General features: G+C 42.5%; 1 protein-coding gene across 2 annotated transcripts in view; it reads left to right on the forward strand.

Annotated features, from left to right (window-relative positions):
• LOC127001632 (catalase-like) overlaps positions 1-20584 on the forward strand; it is a 26255-nt gene continuing 5671 nt past the window's right edge. Inside the window, exons 1-6 of one of the 2 annotated variants that reach the window (XM_050866519.1) lie at positions 23-149; positions 2866-3069; positions 11464-11635; positions 15079-15220; positions 15476-15626; positions 16672-16868. In XM_050866519.1, coding sequence (XP_050722476.1) covers positions 3016-3069; positions 11464-11635; positions 15079-15220; positions 15476-15626; positions 16672-16868 — 716 coding nt within the window. In that variant the 5' untranslated portion in view covers positions 23-149; positions 2866-3015. Of the gene's footprint in view, positions 150-2865; positions 3070-11463; positions 11636-15078; positions 15221-15475; positions 15627-16671; positions 16869-20584 lie in introns of both variants that reach the window. The other variant, XM_050866520.1, reaches the window with a different exon arrangement.

Raw genomic sequence — 20584 nt, forward strand, 5'->3', positions numbered from 1 at the left:
TCATGGGTTTACCCAAAGTCCCACCGGCGACGCTCAGGGTGGTATCATGGCAGTGTCTCCCTCTCGTGTGACAGAGGAAGGCTGATAGTGGCCGCGGGGATTAGTATTAGAGCTGCAACAATTGATTCATTTACAGATACTCAATGGAGGTATGTGCAACGTCATCTGATCTACCAGAGTCCATTATAATCTTAACAAAAGGTCTCAGTCCAAGGCCTGAAAAGTCTCGTATCGAATAGATATTACGAATCATCTCTCCCTCCCGCCCGTCTTACCCTCATAATGTTTGGTATTCATTGTATTTGTACTGTGGTAACCATCCCTTGGATAAATTTTAAAAAAAGTGCAGGATGAAAAGTAACGAAAAGACAAATGACAAAAAGAAACTGGACATTTGGAAAAAAAAATGGCTCATATTATTGTTCTTGTCTCCATACGTTTGAATAAGAAAAATGGAAAGTAAAGTTGGCATACATTTTTAAGTGTTCCTTGGTCCTGCTACTTCAGCCAAACAGGTGTAGTTGTTTCTGTAGGTTTACATACCTCTGTCATACATATTAACACATATAAAAACTTGCATTCCACTACATGGTATCCTTGAATTACATCACATAATAGAAAGACATACTAATCATCTCAGCAATAATTACAGTACAATAAATCGTATTATAACTTACCAAAACATGTCCTCTCCAAACTTAACAGCAGCAGGCTCCTGCGACCAACCTTCAGCTTTGCAATGGGCACACAGGCTCTACTAGTAACACGTGCCCTGGGTCTGGCCTGTACAGCAGAGACTACATGCATGTGTAGTTCTCTGCCGGGGCTAAACGGATAGTGCCGTGGCTCTCCTTTGGTCAATCCCCGGATCCCGGGTACTTGTTCTCGAAAACAACCAACTCCCTCATTTCCTGATGTCCATCCCATAGTATCATATATTATTCAAACTCAAAGTTACAAGCAGGCCGGACTGCGCTTACAATATGTACCTGAAAACTATTGTGATTAGAAGAAAAAAAACCGTGGAAGAACATGACCCATGTAGGCTTAGCACAGGAAAATTAACAGAGAGAGAGAGAGAGAGAGAGAGAGAGAGAGAGAGAGAGAGAGAGAGAGAGAGAGAGAGAGAGAGATTTACATAGAAAATCAGACCACAGAGACCCCATGGGGCAGACTAGGTGGTCTGTCCTTAAACCTAAGTGATTCTACATTAATCAGATGGCTCCATAACTTTGCATTTCAACTCTAGTTAATATTAAGTTGAAGGAAGTGTTGGTCGAGCTTGTTTTTTAAAGGAGTCAATCGTGTTACACTGGACCACTGAAGGTGAGAGCTTATTCCATTTTCGCACTACAACGTTGGTGAAGAAAAATTTGGTGCAGTCTGAATATGCTTGACAACATTTAAGTTTTGTGCCATTATCCCTCGTTCGCAAAGTGTCATCGCTCATAAACAATTTTGATTTGTCAACATTCGTGAATCCATTAAGTATTTTAAAACTTTCGATCAGTTTTCTTCGGAGGCGACTTTTCTCAAGAGAGCTTCTAAAAATTCGATCATTCTATGTGCCTCGCCTTCTGTACCTGACAGTATCGCCCAGTCGATATAGGGGAGATTAAAGTCTCTTAATGTCAGTGAGTCGCTGTTATTAAGTGACTGCCTTAAAACGCTGTACATTTCAACATCATCTTCGAGTGATTGCCCCGGAGGCCTGTAGGTGACAGATACATTTAGATTGATTTTTGCAATGTTTATACTCGCACGCACAAATGTTCAACGTTACTGTCTCTTCGTGTTCTGTCAGTGGGTTGCAAATAGCTTTTGACGTCGATAAATGTTTCGGTTATAGAAAGTACGTCAAAATTTTATGTTTAAACAAGACATCTCAATTCATCAAACTTGTTTCTTAGGTTACGCGCATTGAAACTTAGGACTTTTATGTTATCTTGAGGTTTAGTAATAGAGGTTTTCGCGTTTGTTGTGTTGCATGCCGTCTATTTACATATGCGGGGTGGAGGGACGCGGCCGAGAGGTGGAGGGATGCGGCCGAGAGAGAGAGAGAGAGAGAGAGAGAGAGAGAGAGAGAGAGAGAGAGAGAGAGGATCTATAGCTATAGGCATGTGCTCAGTATATTATTTACTTATTATAATGTCGTTATACTGTTTATTTAGTATCGAGTCGTTGTGCGCCTCCGTGGTCTAGTGGTCAGCATGCCTGACTTCTACTCCGCGGGGCCGGGTTCGAATCCCGGCCCGGGCAATCGGAGTGCAGCTCACCCAGCTGGTCATCCTGGGGAAGGTAAACTGTGGTAACCCCGATGTTACAGCGGCCCTGTGTCCCGGGGTAATGGGCTCCCTCCCACCACAGGCTCAAGGGCGAATGTGACGGAGATGAGCACCGAGGCCACGCGCTGCTACAGGGTATGCCCCCAACTTTACTTTTAGTGTCGTTATCAGGTCAAAGTTCAAGTGCATGTAGCCTTATATACCACCCCATAAGGGTTTTCAGGCTTCCTTGTCCTGCAAGTACTTTGATACAAGGATCATTGCGACGTTGGCTTCGTTGTGGACTAAACTGTCGTGTATTTTTTCGAAGCATTGCTTGAGAGAGAGAGAGAGAGAGAGAGAGAGAGAGAGAGAGAGAGAGAGAGAGAGAGAGAGAGAGAGAGAGAGAGAGAGAGAGAGAGAGAGAGAGAGAAACGTCTGGCAGCGGGACGTGGAGTATCGACGAGCGAACTACGAGGCTATTTGACTAATTCATCTTCTAAGACTAACATTATTATTGAGATTCATTCAAATATATTAAATTTCATGATTATATTATGTTCTTTTTATCTAATTTATAATGAAACACAACGCCACTTAGGATCAGCGACGAGCTGTACGAGGTTGCAGCCTTGTTATCAAACAGCTGAGCTGCCGCTGAACAAAAACAGCTCGCCGCCGCCCCGCCCGTCGCCAGTCTTCGCGTGGCAAGCAATAGGGGAGTTACTAAAACACACTCAAAGCCTTCAAGATGCCGAGGGACCGTGCTGCCGAGCAACTCAATGAGTTCAAGAAAAATCAGAAGGTGAGTGGATGACAGTGCAGCAGCTGGTAGCAAGGAAATGTTGGGTACTGTAGTGAGTACGGTGAAGGGGGGGCATAGGGCATCCTCCCTGCCTTGTTGGGAGGAGCAAGGACGTCACTGTCACACTGATATGGTGCTGTGTGCAGAAGTGAGGCGTCACAGATTAGTGCCACTTAAGTTGACATAAGTACCAGTCTGGGTTTCACTGAGGCAATACAGTTTGGTATACCAATCAATATGATGTGGAATAATGGGTGCTACTTTGGCTTGTTATCTACGTGTCATGAATCTACTATGGTATGCGATCTACACTTTATATTGCGATCTACGTGTCATGAATCTACTTTGGTATGCCATCTAAATAGTTGATGGATGGTCTAGATCAGTGGTTCCCAACCTGGGGGCCATGGCCCTCAAGGGGGCCATGGAGTAATATGAAAATTATGGTTTTGATTCTTTTAAAGTCAATTTTCATGCAGTTTTTCTAATGCACTGCGGTACCTAAAGATAATTATCTCTTTCATATCAATAAATTGGAATCTTTCCATATAGTGTTCTGGTCCTATAGCTATTGGCACCATTACACAATTCATAACTAGCAATAACTAAATCTGAAAAGATGACACACTGAATGGGGCCATGGAGATTATTATATACTGGTCGGGGGCCACAGAATAGAAAAGGTTGGGAACCACTGGCCTTGATGGGCTTGAGTGACTCTAGAGGGTAGTAGAGATAGTAGAGAGGTAGTTAAATCCCGGCTCAACAATGTATAAGAACAAGGAAAACACTTGTCGTGGTTTCGAGAGAATGTCTGGTTTGAGTGTCGAAGCTCCGGTTCCGAACAAGGAAAACACTTCAACCAATTATTCAGAGGAAGTCACTGAAGGCTCAATAATCCATTCCGACGACTGGCCAGTTTACTCTAATTTAAACCAAATCAATTTTCGTCATTTTTCCGTAAATCATCAGGAGTATTACGTCGATCTTAACACCGGAGCACATACACAAGGAATTGAAAGATCCTGGCTTGATGCTAAGATTCGTATATTGAAAAAAAAATGAGAGGCTGCAGTCAAAGAACATCTCAATCGCACCTAGACAACTTATGTTGGTGGATGATGAGAAAAGAAGCTGATATATGTGCTGTTCATCGCTAGAATATTATTAATAGAATTTTTAAAATTATTTTTAATAAAATTTTCTCAGTTATATATGTTATAATATATTTTTATGTAGATATCATTTCAAAATAAAATTTGTACGGTGTAGATACTTTTCCTTGTAGATAACAAGCCAAAGTACGGTGTAGATATTTTTTCATTGTAGATAACAAGCCAAAGTAGCACCAATGAATAATGTCATGCATCCATATAGTATACCAAAGCACTCCACTCCGAAGTCATGATGACTTATGAGCAATTGCTTGCTTTAGACTTCGAGTGATTGTGGCCACGTATTTGCGAGTACTGGCCGAGTAAGTTTTCAGCACCATTACGCCGGTCCTGTTCCTGCAGTCGTTCGCCCCACCGTTTAGGGTTGTTATCATCCGAATCATCTGTAATGACAGCCTGGGTGTCATTGTACTTGAGTACATACGCCTCTGTGGTCTAGTGATCAGTGTGTATGGCTATTATACTCCGCGGACCTGGGTTTGAATCCCGGCCCGGGCAGTCGGCGTGCAACTCACCCAGCTGTTCATCCTCCCTCTCGGGCTGGTCGATAAATGGGTACTTGGGGAAACCTGGGGAAAGTAAGCTCAACTGTGGTAACCCGGATGCCACACCGGCCCTGTGTCCCGGGGTAATAGGCTCCCTCCCGCCACAGGCTCAAGGGCCAATGCGATGGAGATGGGCACCGAGGCCACGCGCAGTTAAAGCGTATGCCCCCAACTTTACTTTTACCTTTATTGTACTTGCTGTCAACTCACACTGGGCAAATGTCGCCCTATGTGCTCTTGTCGGCACAAGACATCATTCAGCCCAACTTTATTGGTGCTCTGAGCCACAGCCTTCTATTAGAAGGCCATGTCTGAGCCCATGCCAAACGAGTGATCTGTAACGACTGAACGATCACGGTGGTCATCCAGTGACGCCTTGTATTAATACAATTTTTAGACCAAACGGGTGATGTAGGGGTTCAAAATACTGGAAATGATCAGATCTACTAGATGAGGAGAGGTAAATTAAACCACGTGCCTAATAATTTGTATTATCCGAATCACAATTATAAAAACTGTAGTATATCAACAAGGTGTAATAGAAAGTTATGAGGCCACCAACCTGTGTTTATCTGGATGTACTGTTATTTTCATGCTGAATTAGGCTTCATTAATTAATGTGTGTGTGTGTGTGTGTGTGTGTGTGTGTGTGTGTGTGTAATTCACCACGGTTTGATCACGAGTTTGGGCTCGCTTTCGCCAGCAGGTACCCTCCCGACGAGAGCAAGTGCTCATTATCATCGATCTCTGGGTACTGCCTGGACCTCACACACCACACACCCCATCCCCCTTGCTCAAGGGGGAACAGTAACCATTCCTAGTCAACCGAAAGAATCCGGCCTGAGCGGGGCTCGATGCTATTCCGTGTTGCCCAATTATGGTGTAACTGGTTGATCGTTAAGTTAGAGAGAGTTAGAGAGAGAGAGAGAGAGAGAGAGAGAGAGAGAGAGAGAGAGAGAGAGAGTGTCTACTGTCTAGAGCTGGGAATTCATCATTGTTCACACTGTATGAAAAATTTGAAAATGTTGTGAGGGATATAATTGGTCGGAAGTCGAAAGGGGCGTCAGCCTATTGACTTCAACTGTCAAAGGGTTTAGATGTCGTTTTGTTTGCTTGTGAGTCAGTATGGAGTAGGGATGGAGTGTTAGTTTGAAGAGCAATTCATTATGAACTTTCCCCGAGTATGCTTAAAGTTTGCCCTTTTTATTGTTTAGACACCGCTCAATTTCTTAAGCCCCGTTCACACTGTGCCGACTCAGGGCCACGACAACCCAGCGACTTTTCCATTTGACAAGTTGGTTCCCACGCTCCAAGAAGGGGGGGGAGGTTTTTATTGGGGTCTAGGTATCTTGCCGACTGTCTGGGACATTCGGCCAACTAGTTGCCAGCATGTCGTGCTAACCCTCACGACGTCGGCGCAGCATTCGGCAACAGTCTCAAGACCTCTTTCAAGACGTCACTTGCCCAACCCTTTCACATCAACACCCAAGACCACGTGTACCCTAGAGTGGTGGGTAGTCGTGGCCCAGAGTCGGCACAGTGTGAACAGGGCTTTAGCCTTTCTTCAGAGGGCTGAATAAAGGTGTTATTTTTTGCACGGGACATTTTTCATCTCCATTCATGTATACCACTGTATTACAACCTCAGTCTGGCTGCGCCAGATTGCACCTTCCCTACCCCATCACTATGAAGGTTTGCCCAGGCCGTGGTTGGCAACGATGCACTGCTATCACGGGAGGGCTGGGGGCGAGTGAAGCGGGTGCATGACTGGCTTGGCCCCACCCACCCGTTCTTGACCTTTAGCACCAACCCATTTCTGCGCGACGTCGCATTTGCAAAATCAATGTTTGTGTGTGTGTGTGTGTGTGTGTGTGTGTGTGTGTGTGTAACCGTCAGAACTGGAAAAGGGCAGAACATCGATCATCCTTCAGCACTCGTTTGTAATGATTAAGACTGCTGTAGGAATTTTTTTTTTTTTTTCGTTGTATAAAAAGACTTGTATTACAATGCCTGCGCATCACCTATGAAAGCGCACTCATCGCTTGTCACTAATAATCCTCCAAAAGCATATTATGCACCCCCCCCCACCCCGACCCCCCCTCCAACACGCAGGCATGCAGCGGCGGCGGGTGTGTGTGACGCAGTATATGAGCCCTTGACGACACGCTTCCTCGACCTCATCCAAGTCATTATTAATTATTCAGTAATCAGTCGAGCGACGAGACACGAGTTGAACCTATCCAAAATATGTTGACACCACGAGGAGTTGGGGTAACCATATCTTCCTATTAGGTACGTGAAGGGGTGACCATCTCCCTAACAGGTGTTGAGTAAAACAAGCATGCAAGATTTCCTTTTTTTTTGTGACATAATTGGCAATCTCCTCCGACCTTACCATGCCCGTTATTGAACTTCTAAAGAATGATACTATTTCCTCTTTAGTCTAAATCCTCAAAAGGCTCTGATAAGGCTTCGTTCTGACGCCCTTCCTGCTGGTCAAACTTTTTCGTCCCTGCCTTTCAACATTTATCTTTACTTCCTGCTTATAACCTGTGGTTGAGAAGGTGACCGCTCTAATCCTTCAAATTACCGCCAAATAACTTTACTTTCTAAAGCTTTTGAAACCTAAACGGATTCCGCAAGGAGCGTAGGTATAAGGAGCAAAGAGCGCAAGGAGCCTTCCCCCAAGGGAGGAAGGTGGGGCATGCCGCGCAACCACCCAGACGGCTGGTAGAGATACCCAATTCCAGAGTATATACAGAGAGGTATTCCATCCGCTCGGCTTATTTTGGTCTCGCCCGCGCATGTGCGTCATGTGAGCCTCCTTTGACCGCCTCGCTCTGGGAGCCAGCGTTAGTCTGGGATGGGCTGTGTGAAGGTGATGATCTCCAAACGCGCTCCTGTAGCCCGTGATACGCTCCCACCCCATCACTCACCCCCCCCCCATCCTCTCAACCACCAAGTGGTCCCATTCTCTCAGCTTTCTGTCTGTATTTAAGGGGCTCTATTTCAATTTCTCAATCTGGCATATTTATAATAACAATATTTCTCTCTCTCTCTCTCTCTCTCTCTCTCTCTCTCTCTCTCTCTCTCTCTCTCTCTCTCTCTCTCTCTCTCTCTCTCTCTCTCTCTGTATTTAAGAGGCATTTATTCCTTGAGTATTCTTATATTTCTTGGTAGTTCTTTTCCAAGTAGACGGTGCGTGTTCAGTAGACTATGGTTGTAGTCACTTGGAAGAAAGTGGATGGAGCACACCATTGCATTACTTGCATTGAAATTGGAGTCTCTGTCACACAACAAAATCCATCTTTTTCTCAGTTTCTCATCTCTCGGAAACGGAAAAACCTTATACATCCTTTCGTCCTCTTTTTCGTGTTATGGCAGCAGCGCACAGCACAACTATTGGGCATTTTAAGGCGAAAAAAAAATCTGGTCTCAAGGTTGCGGGCGAGGTCAGATTGCGGCTTGGGGAACTGGGGCGCGGCGCGTGCGCAACGAGCTGATGTCAAGGTTAGACTGAGTGAATGAGCCCCAGCCTCGCACCGACCTGAGGCTCACATGAGTCACAGTCACGTGACCTGGGATGCGCGGATGGAATACCTCTCTGTATATACTCTGCCCAATTCTTTCGAGGAGGCCCAACAACGGGGCTGAGGGTGTCGGAAAGAGCCCACCTTTCCACCCGCATGGCACCGGACAGGTCTCGAACCTACGTTCTAGCTCCCCGCCGAAGCGCAAGGCGGAGACTCTACCACGGGACCACGGGAGCCCCACGACCCTTCCAGACTGACTCATGGTCATCCTCTCTTAGCTGTTTTGGTGAAACTTGCTGTTGCTATTAAACCTCTCGAAAGCTTTTGACACTGCCACAAATCTTTGCTTTCCCAACTATCTTCCTAAGGATTCAATCCCTCTGTACTTTTATATCCAGCTTCCTCTCACGCCGATCTAGGGTATCTCGTCTGTGATGGACGGTCACTGTTCAACTCCTAAACCTATCGACAGATAGTACTAGTGTTCCGCAGGGCTTTGTTTTATCTCCCACTCTGTATTGTTAATCAATGATCTTTCTAACACAAGCTTTATCTCCTACTACGCCGATGACACTACTCTGCATTCCTCATGCATGATGTTTTCTATGCACTCTCTGGCCTCAACTCTCGAAAGGCTTATGGACCTGATGGAGTGCCTCCTATTGTCCTTAAGAACTGTGGCTCCGTGCTGACAAACTGCCTGGTCAAGCTCTTTCGCCTCTGCCTGTCAACATCTACATTCCCTTCCTGCTGGAAGTATGCCTTCATACAGCCTGTGCCTAAGAAGGGTGACCGCTCCAACCCCTCAAACTACCGCCCTATAGCTTTACTTTCCTGCCTATCTAAAGCTTTTGAATCAATCCTTAACCGGAAGATTCAAAAGCACCAATCCACTTCTGACCTATCTGATCGCCAGTATGGGTTCCGCTAGGGGCGTTCTACTGGCGATCTTACTCCCTTAACTGATTCTTGGTCATCCTCTCGATCTTAGCCGTTTCGGTGAAACTATCACAGTTGCGCTAGACATATCGAAAGCTTTTGATAGAGTCTGGCACAAGTCTCTGCTTTCTAAACAGCCCTCTTTCGGATTATATCCATCTCTTTGTTCCTTTATCCCGAGTTTCCTTTCCGGCCGTTCTATCTCTTCGGTGGTAGACGGTCACTGTTCTTCCCTTAAACCTATCAACAGTGGTGTTCCACAGGGCTCTGTCCTATCACCCACTCTCTTCCTGTTATTCATCAATGATCTTTCTATTACAAACTGTCCTATCCACTCATATGCTGACGACTTCATTATGCATTATTCATCTTCTTTCAATAGAAGACCCTCTCAACAGGAACTACATGACTCCAGACTGGAGGCTGCAGAACGCTTAACCTCAGACCTTGCTGTCATTTCCGATTGGGGTAAAAGGAACCTTGTGTCCTTCAATGCCTCAAAAAACTAAATTTCTCCACCCATCAACTTGACACAATCTTCTAAACATTTATCCCCTATTCTTCGACAACACTCAGCTGTCACTTTCTTCAACACTAAATATCCTCAGGCTATCCCTAACTCAAAATCTTAACTGAAAACTTCACATCTCTCTCACTAAATCAGCTTCCTCGAGGTTGGGCGTTCTGTATCGTCTCCACCAGTTCTTCTCCCTCGCACAGTTGCTATCCATATACAGGGGCCTTGTCCGCCCTCGTATGGAGTATGCATCTCACGTGTGGAGAGGGCTCCACTCACACAGCTCTTCTGGACAGAGTGGAGTCTAAGGGTCTTTGTCTCATCAGCTCTCCTTCTCTTACTGATAGTCTTCTACCTCTTAAATTCCGCCGCCGTGTTCCCTCTCTATCTTCTATCGATATTTTTACGCTGACTGCTCTTCTGAACTTGCTAACTGCATGTCTCCCCCCCCCTCCCGCGGCCTCGCCACACAAAACTTTCTACTCAAGCTCATCCCTTTACCGTCCAAACCCTTTATGCAAGAGTTAACCAGCAGCTTCACTTTCATCCCTTACGCTGGTAAACTCTGGAACAATCTTCCTTCATCTGTATTTCCTTCTGCCTACGACTTGAACTCTTTCAAGAGGGTATCAGGACACCTCCTGAAACTGACTTCTCTTTCGGCCACTCCTCTAATCTTTTTAGGAGTAGTGAGTAGCCAACTCGTTTTTTAGCCCTTGAACTGTTTCCTTTGCTGAAAAAAAAGGCCAAGATATGAAGGGGGTAGGGGTAGTATGGTACATCAGCGTTAATTCATATTAATTGTCTGGATTGACGGGCAGTATATGACATTCATGTTTTCTTTGTTTTAGGGACAAATTTTTCGTTGTAAGCTTTCCAGGTATGCTAAACTAGCCTGTTGATGATGCACCGTGGGTGGTGCAAGGAATTTACTCTCTCATCAAGTGCAAGTGACAAGTACGCTGGGCACCTTTTGTCACATGTTAACAATGGGTTATTCCTTTCATGTCTTTGTGACATCACAATTTTCATGCTAGTCTTGGATGTACCAATACATGGCCAACACATGCCCGAGGACAACGCTGAAATACTAAAGGGCAGGCTCTTCAGATTATAGTTTGATTAAGCTGTCCGCACCTGATTACTGGTAAGTAAGTGTCCTTGCGAGTTTTGTACCATTCCTTAGCATCATTCTTTTTATAGATAAATTTTACAGCAATAATGAGGGTGTTTATTTGAACTTTAATTACTAATTTGCGGAATGAGACAAGTACCTACACTTGGGAGGTGAAATTGGAATTATTCAGGAGTCTCTGCTGCCCCCTTCTGCAAATTGCTGTGTAGCCGAATAGGCTACTGGGGCTACCCAGGTAGAGTACGTAGTTTATTCCTGGCAGGTATGAGATTACTGTCTGGCTGTAGTGCGCCGACACATCGTGTAGACTACAGTGTATATGAAATGTAGACTGGCCTGTGTGTGTGAGTGTGGGCGGACCTTCTGTTTGTATAGAATGTTCATAGCGAAATAAAACCAATATTGCTGAGGTAATAATATACATGTATGTTCAGACCATACAGACCCTCTGCCGCACAGACGTTGCACTTCTGCTTTAGTAATAGTCGAGTTTATTAAATTAATCAATCGTGTTGCACTGATAACATGTTGTTATTTGTATATATTACAGACGACTGAGGTGCTTACCACTGGCCATGGGTGTCCACTGCACGACAGGCTCAACTCCCTCACGGTGGGGCCGCGGGGACCCATCCTGCTGCAGGACATCCAACTGCTGGACGAGATGGCGCACTTCGACCGGGAGCGCATTCCCGAGAGGGTCGTACACGCCAAGGGGGCAGGTGTGTGCCAGAATTGTGCTCACATTTCTTATAGCTAACCACATAGTGACTGCTGGTGTATTGTTAATTTTCAAATGAGTGAACATTTTTCTTAAAAAAAAGAATGGGGATAAAGAGTGTGTGTAAATTTACCTTGTTGTGTTATTTGGGAGAGGAGCTATGCTCGTACTGTCTCGTCTCTATAGCTACTATAATCCAACTTGGCCTTAAAATCATGAATCGTCTTTGCGTGGGTTAGCACACTCAGCTCACAACCGAGAGAGCCCAGGTTTGATTCCCGGGCGGAGTGGAAACATATGGGTGGCTTTTTCGATACCCTAAGCCCCTGTCCACCCACCAGTGAATAGGTACCAGCATAGTTGGGCACGATAATAGAAAACCTTATTCCCGTTAACCGATAACTGATAATAGAAAACCTTATCGGTGATAACCGATATTCGTTAAATGGAAACACAAATATAGGCGATAACCGATACCCGATATTAATCCACAGTTCCGATACTAGCTAACGATAAGTCCGATAGGCGAAAACGATTCTATATTGATATTTCAAATAAAATAAAAAATGAATTCAAATTTTCATTATCTGTATTTTAAAAAACTTACAAAACCTGAAAACCACATGTTGACAAGTACATATGGACGGTAATACTAAAAACGCCTGAACCGGTGTTGTGTTATTTGGCGTCCCCACTGTCAAAAGCTGGCGCTTTTGTTCACTGGTCTCAGAACTGCATGCTCAGACCAGCAAGCGTAGACCTGTACAGTCTCACAAAGATTTTTAACCATAATTAAGAGTTGTTGGAAGGCTGAATCAGACATACAGTACCACTACCACCATCCCCGCTGTTTCTAGAACGACAATCTGTATGAGTTGTATTTATATGTACAGAGTGTCGTTCTAGAAACAGCGAGGATGGTGGTACTGTATGTCTGATTCAGCCTTCCAGCAACTACTCTTAATGTGTTAAAAAGCTTCGTGAGACTTTACAGGGCTACGCTTACTGGTCTGAACATGCGTAGTTCCCGAGAGACCAGTGTTTGTAAACAAAAGCGCCAGCTTTTGACGATGGGACACCAAATAACACAATACCGGGTGTTTTCAATACCATGGCATGCTCACACAAACGAATAGGGAATATCAAATTTGAGGCAGTGAATAATCATTTTTTGGGCAAAGTTAAATGATTTTTCTCTTTGATATATTGATTTTTGAGTCTAAGATCAAAAAAAATAACCTGGTGTTTTAATGTTGATGATCAAAGTATGAAGACCGAAGATATTTCATACCGCACAGTTTTTTCATACAACACCGGGCGCCCGGGCCACGCATGCGCAATAAGGAGGAGACAACTTTTTTTTTTTCTGAGAGGCGGAAAAAAGTAGCGATTATCGCTAGTTTGGTTACAAAAGTAACGGAGATACCGATATATATTTAAATAAGTAGCGGATGGCTGATAACCCGATTTTGTTATCAGCGATAAAGTATTGCAATAATGCCCAGCTATGGGTACCAGGTATTAATTGGGGGTTGTGTCCCGTCTCCTGGGATCTGTTCCCTTCTATAATTCCTTCCCCTCCTGTCTCTCTCCGGCATATGACCATAGATGTTGCGCCGACTAAACAAAACTTTCCAAATTTCATCTTTGCGTGGACCACATCTTTTTTCCAGGCCGTTCCAGGTATCCGCCTCTTTGTGGAAAGCTGTTCTTCTTTGTCTCTTCAGGCTTCCTTTTTCATCTTTCCATGACCTCTTGATTATCTTGTATCCCACATTATTAGATCTTCCTTGTCCACTTTTTCCATCCCACTCAGAACCCTATATGCTGAAATCAGATCTCTCTCCCTCCTCTGTTCCAGTGTCGGTAGGTCCAGCTTCTTGCTCTCTTCGTATGCTAAGTCTCATAGTCCTGGAACCAGCTTTGTTGCTGCCCTTTGAAGCCCCTCTACTTTCCTCTGTGTGTGTGTGTGTGTGTGTGTGTGTGTGTGTGTGTGTGTGTGTGTGTGTGTGTGTGTGTATTTACCTATTTGTAGTCTACAGGGCCCAAGCTAAGCTCTAATAGTCCCGTTGTTTGTTTGCATTACTGTTTGTTTGGCAGAGACTGGGTGTGTGTAATAATAATAATAATAATAATAATAATTATAATAATAATAATAATAATAAAGGTAAAGTTGGGGGCATACGCTGTAGCAGCGCGTGGCCTTGGTGTTCATCTCTGTCGCATTGGCCCTTGAGCCTGTGGTGGGAGGGAGCCCATCACCCCGGGACACAGGGCCAGTGTGACATCTGGGTTACCAGTTTACCTTTCCCAGGTTTCCCCAGGTGCCCATTTATCGAGCAACCCGAAAGGAAGGATGAACAGCTGGGTGAGCTGCACGCTGACTTCCCGGGCCCACAGAGTATTAACCAGGCATGCTGATCACTAGACCACAGAGGCGTTTTATAATAATAATAATCGGTTTATTAAGTGATTGCAGCTGTTAAGCTGAAAATATACACATTAACCCGGTAGCAGTGGGGATCATGTTTCTTAATGGTCCCTCCAAGTAAGAAAAATGAGAAAAAATCACCCCTCACACAAACCATTTCATAATATATATATCAAATCATTTGTGATCATATTATGTATCATCTATTTTGGGGTTTTATATCATGGCACAAATAAAAAAAGGAAAAGTACAATATGAAAGGGGTTTAGGGGGTCTGTGATTTACATTATGGGAAAGTTGTGATGAAATAGAGGAGGGCGGGGTTGGGGATAAGGGGTTGGAGTGCAGTGCGTATGGTGTGTGTGTGTGTGTGTGCATGTTCTTACCTCGAAACCTTAATTTTTATTTTTCTAGAGAAAACTTGTACTTTTCTTTGAAAATGAATATTTATGGCACACTACTTTTTCAGATAATATATTCCTTTGATCTTGTCCTCTGTGGAAAGCTGATTTTCTCACATTTTTCATGTCTTTTCTTTATAGTATATATATATATATATATATATATATATATATATATATATATATATATATATATATATATATATATATACTATATATATATATATATATATATATATATATATATATATATATATATAGCACAAAACTTAAAGTTTAATATATATATATATATATATATATATATATATATATATATATATATATATATATATATATATATATATATATATATATATATATATATATATATATATATATATATATATATATATATATATATATATATATATATATATATATATATATATATATATATATATATATATATATATATATATATATATATATATATATATATATATATATATATATATATATATATATATATATATATATATATATATATATATATATATATATATATATATATATATATATATATATATACTTTCCTTTTTAGGCTCTTCTCACATGTATATTGTTTTATAGGAGCATTTGGCTATTTTGAGGTCACCCACGACATCACAAAGTACACTAAGGCCAAGATCTTCAGCGAGATTGGGAAACGCACTCCACTAGCTATTAGATGCTCCACAGTGGGTGGAGAAAGTGGTTCAGCAGACACTGCAAGGTAAAGCACAAAACCCTAATGATTATAAACTAACACAAAATAACTAATGGCTATTAACTGATGCACAGGTTTTATGGTAATTAGGTGTCCTAGTAACTCATGCAACTCTATGAATTTCAGCATCATTGGCACTTGTGTTTCCAATTCTCTGTTTGAACCTTCCTCTTCCCTTAGCAAGTCTTGGGTGTGTATACCACAAAAAAATGCTTATTCTCATCAACTGTTTCAAAAGTGTCTTTTTTCCATTATCTGCAGGGATCCTCGAGGCTTTGCTGTAAAGTTTTACACAGAGGAAGGCAACTGGGATCTGGTTGGCAACAACACTCCCATCTTCTTCATTCGTGACCCCATCCTCTTCCCTTCCTTTATCCACACTCAGAAGAGGAACCCACAAACTCACCTTAAGGTGCTACTATGTTTTAGATTTATGCATACTGTTTTTTCTCAGTTTTTGTACTTGTATGAAAATCTACATAACTGTCACATATTTTTAGCACTATTTATCAGAAATGTTACTCTGTTCAATTTGAAATCTCCCTACAAGAGGATACTGAGAAATTTCTGAACCTTTACTTTGGTTGTGGACTTTTCCAGGCATGATTCCATCAGAATTGGTAGTTTCTCTTATCACCTATTATTTCCTTTTGTTTACCAATTTCAAAATAATTCATAACTGTTTCTACACAGTCTGTTAATCCATTTAATCATAAGCTCTCAACTCTTCAGTAAACATTTGGAATAAGTAGAATATTTGTATGTTCATTGCTGATTAGTTTCCATGGACTGCTCTGAGATGGCTTCATACTACCATTTCGAGTTTTTTTTTCTTTAGTTCAATAACAGTATAGTGGGCAATTTGTTTTTAGGTTTATATTTGAATGGTTGGTTGGAGACGAAAACTACTAAAGAAAAGTTCAGTGGCTTGGCTTAATTCACTGATGTGAAACCAAGGGTTTGATACCTCCATCGGGTAGAGGCAGTACGTACGTGTAGGTGTAGTTATATTGGGTAGCCACTGCTCCCCTAGCAGAAGGTTGGTGTAAGCATTGAGTCAAGATTTAACTGATGCTGCCACTGAAAGTTGTATTTTTCATGTTACAGACAAAACGAAGGGAAATACATAGACATGATGCTTTTGAGAAGAGACCAATTCAAATCAACTCTGGGTGGCAACCTGCCTCACATCACCAACCAATCTGCAGTTCCCCTTTAAATTTAGTCTATGGGTCTGCATTTTACCATCATGTGTTTAGACCATAATACAGTCATGCCCCGCCCTACATCACTAATTGGTTCCAAAAGCCTTGATGTAATCATAATGACATTCGGCGAACAAAAAATTACTTTAGAAAAATCTCATAAAGCCAAAAATAACACAAGTCAAAATTAAATAAAGTGGGATATGCCTTTTTTTTATTTATTATTACTCACAAAGCTATCACCACTGGCAGGATGCAGACATGTTCTGGGACTTCATATCCCTGCGCCCAGAGACAACTCATCAAGTGTCATTCCTCTTCTCTGACCGTGGCACCCCAGATGGCTACCGTCACATGAATGGTTATGGCTCCCACACCTTTAAGTTGGTGAACAAAGAAGGAAAGGCTGTCTACTGCAAATTCCATTACAAGACCGACCAGGGAATCAAGTAAGAACTATATTCACTTCATTTCAGTGCTAATTGTCACCTCATTTCCATACATTTTTTTGGACATTTCTTTCAAATATCTCCATTTTTTTGTTTGTTCTGTGTGATGCATCCCTTCTTGTCCTAATGCTTCCAATGTGGTAGTCCATTTTGTTTCTTTAGCCTATTCTGGAATGATCTTCCTTCCTTATTTAAGGTGTTGTATCACATCTTGCTAGTCAATTTTTTCTCCTTTCTAATGTTTTCAACATAATTCTAGTTTAGTTTACTTTGACATTCTTCCATAAATCATAGTGTTTGTTTCATTGCTAGATGCCTGTTTGAGTTATAATTTATGGTTTGTTTAGTATGTTTGATGTAGTCCTACTATTTACTCAATATATTTTCCTCATGCCTTCATGTTACATAATACATATACAGTCAAACCTCACCATTTGCGTACATATGGGCGGTCTGAAGGTGCACAAATGGCGAATGCGCAAATGGCGAACTTAATAACCTATGGGGAAAAATACATATGGGCGGTCATGGCCCAAAACCCCCCCTACCAGAAAAAAAAAATGGTCTGCTGGCAGGAAACACGTCATACTCCCGGCCAATCTCTCGCTTTTTTCTTCCACTGTCCACCTTCTTAATCACTTTCACCTGTGCTATGGTCATCATCGGGTTCTTCCAGGGTTTAGGCTTCGATGCTACTGCATGCAGCATGATGGTGGTGCAAAGGTGAGGCAGAAAACATCGAATAATCGCAGTCACCACGAGACGAGGAGAGGCGATCGGGTTATGGCGGGAAACGACATGTTGTGTACGTTGGCAGTGTTCTTTACTGGCGGCAGAGGGCGCGCAGGTGGTAGACAGCTTTATTATAGCCTCTTCCATTTAGCATAACCTGTTTCTGGGTCGTGATCTGTGGAGTCCCTTGATAGATAGAGTCCCGACAACCTAAGATTTGGACGCCATTATTGGTCCTGTTTTCACCACGAGAGCGTGTGCTAGCGTTTGAAAAGCACGGCGAAAACAGGCCCAATAATGGCGTCCAAATCTTAGGTAGTCGGGACTCTAGAAGGGACTCTACAGATCACGACCCAAAAACAGGTTACGCTAAATGGAAGACGCTATTAGCTCACCAGCGGACGCCATTTTGCTGCCAGAACAGCTAGTAAACATCCTCAGAAGATCAGCGGACGCCATTGTGCTGCCAGAACAGCTAGTAATCGTCCTCAGAAGATCAGCGGACGGTATTTTGCTGCCATAACAGCTAGTAAACATCCTCAGAAGATCAACGGACGCTATTTTGCTGCCAAAACAGCTAGTAAACATCCTCAGAAGATCAACGGACGCTATTTTGCTGCCAAAACAGCTAGTAAACGTCCTCAGAAGATCAACGGACGCTATTTTGCTGCCAAAACAGCTAGTAAACATCCTCAGAAGATCAACGGACGCTATTTTGCTGCCAAAGCAGCTAGTAAACGTCCTCAGAAGATCAATGGACGCTATTTTGCTGCCAAAACAGCTAGTAAACATCCTCAGAAGATCAATGGACGCTATTTTGCTGCCAAAACAGCTAGTAAACGTCCTCAGAAGATCAATGGACGCCATTTTGCTGCCAACACAGCTAGTAAACGTCCTCAGAAGATCAACGGACGCTATTTTGCTGCCAAAACAGCTAGTAAACATCCTCAGAAGATCAACGGACGTCATTTTGCTGCCAAAACAGCTAGTAAACGTCCTCAGAAGATCAATGGACGCCATTTTGCTGCCAAAACAGCTAGTAAACATCCTCAGAAGATCAATGGACGCCATTTTGCTGCCAGTACAGCTAGTAAACATCCTCAGAATATCAACGGACGCCATTTTGCTGCCAAAACCGCTTGTAAACGTCCTCAGAAGATCAACGGACGACACTTTGCTGCCAGTGATACGCCGTTACCATAGCGGCGAGATGCACAAATGGTGGGATGATGGCCGCAAATTAAGGCCGCGCAAATGGTGAGGTTTTACTGTATTTGTGATATTTAGTTTCATCTCCTTTTTCATTAACCCCTGCTACCCAGGGGTATATTTATAGGCGGCACAGTACTGGTACTGGAGAGATATTTGCATAAATTTACATAGATATTCAGACCACACAGACCCTAGGGTCCAGACTAGGTGGCCTGTCCTTAATCCCTTGCAAAATCAAATAAATTTAATGTCACCAAGCTTTGCATTTCTACTTAAGTGAATATCAAGTTGAAAGAAGTGGCAGTCAAGCTGTTTTTTAACCCGTACAGCGTCTGATACGTATGACATACGTATTATATTTTAATACCATTGAGCGTCAGATACGTACATTGTACGTATTTAATGTATTATTTTTTCCCATCACTGAAGTGTGTCGAAGGTGATTTCTGTGGTGGTGCCCTAGTAGACTGATCCTTTGGGAATACTGACCACCCAATATATTTCATTTATTGCCATAACTGGCAAGCCTGGCAGTCATTATTCTGGGTACACTTTTTTTTTTGTTTGTGTGGATGTTGGAGGTGGTTTTGGAGATTGTGATGTGGAAATTGAAGTGGTTAGTGGTTGGGAAATGGTTTGACAGTGTTGTGGGTGAGGTATAGGGACTATACTGACGTCCAGAACCGGCAATTTTTGGTTAAGGAGGGGGCCACGTAAGGGGTGGGTGGTAATGAAATGGGCGTTGGATGGTGGCCAGGATGGTGGCAGTGGAGTCAGAGTGAAGTTGGATGAAAGCTACTGGAGGTGCTGAAATTCACACACAGCAATTTTACACCGGCAATTTCTGTACAAAATGGGCCGCGGGTTAGGTGTGAGATCCTGAAAGGGTGGGTGTGAGGAGATGGTTGTTGGGGGGTGCGGGAGAGTGCTTTTGAGTTTCATGACATACATTTTGTAATCACCTCTTTATTTTTGTACCAATTTGGAGAACCTGACACACACATATATATATATATATATAGATATATATATATATATATATATATATATATATATATATATATATATATATATATATATATATATATATATATATATTAAAGAGCATCTCCCATCTATCAGACAAAGCTGAAATTCTAGGCAAATCTTCTTTGAGGCTTTGTCTTTGTCAGTGAGCTGAATTACCAGTCTTTGTGTCATTGGCAAATTTACTAATGAGATTACTGCTAAATTTACTAATGAAATGAGTCCAATGTCACAGTCATTGATGTAAATAATAAACAGTGCTATGTGAAAAACTGAGCCCTGAGGGACACCACTCATGATAGGTGTCCAACCAATTTGTAATCCATTGGTGACTTTGATGTACTTTACCATCCATTTTCTAATTGCTTTATTTTAGAAAGTAATTTATGATGTGAAGCTATATCAAATGCTTTCTCATCATCATCATTATTGTCATTTAACATCCATATTTTCCCATTTAACCCTTTCAATATGGTGACGCAGACGTCGGCGTCATAGTATGGAAAGGGTTAAGAGGAAATGGAAGAGGATTAATCCTCTTCTAAACCTCTTAATCCTCTTCCATTTCCTCTTAAGAGGTTTAGAAGAGGATTAAGAGGAAAAGGAAGAGGATTAAGAGATTTAGAAGAGGATTAATCCTTTCCATACGGTGATGCCGACAGGGTTAAGATGGGGTTGGATGGGCGATGACTGTTCTCCACATCTGATACTGTGCCATACCTTCCTCTATCCCCAATATATTCTTT

This window comes from Eriocheir sinensis, chromosome 21 (genome assembly GCF_024679095.1).
Source record: "Eriocheir sinensis breed Jianghai 21 chromosome 21, ASM2467909v1, whole genome shotgun sequence".
Lineage (NCBI taxonomy): Eukaryota > Metazoa > Arthropoda > Malacostraca > Decapoda > Varunidae > Eriocheir > Eriocheir sinensis.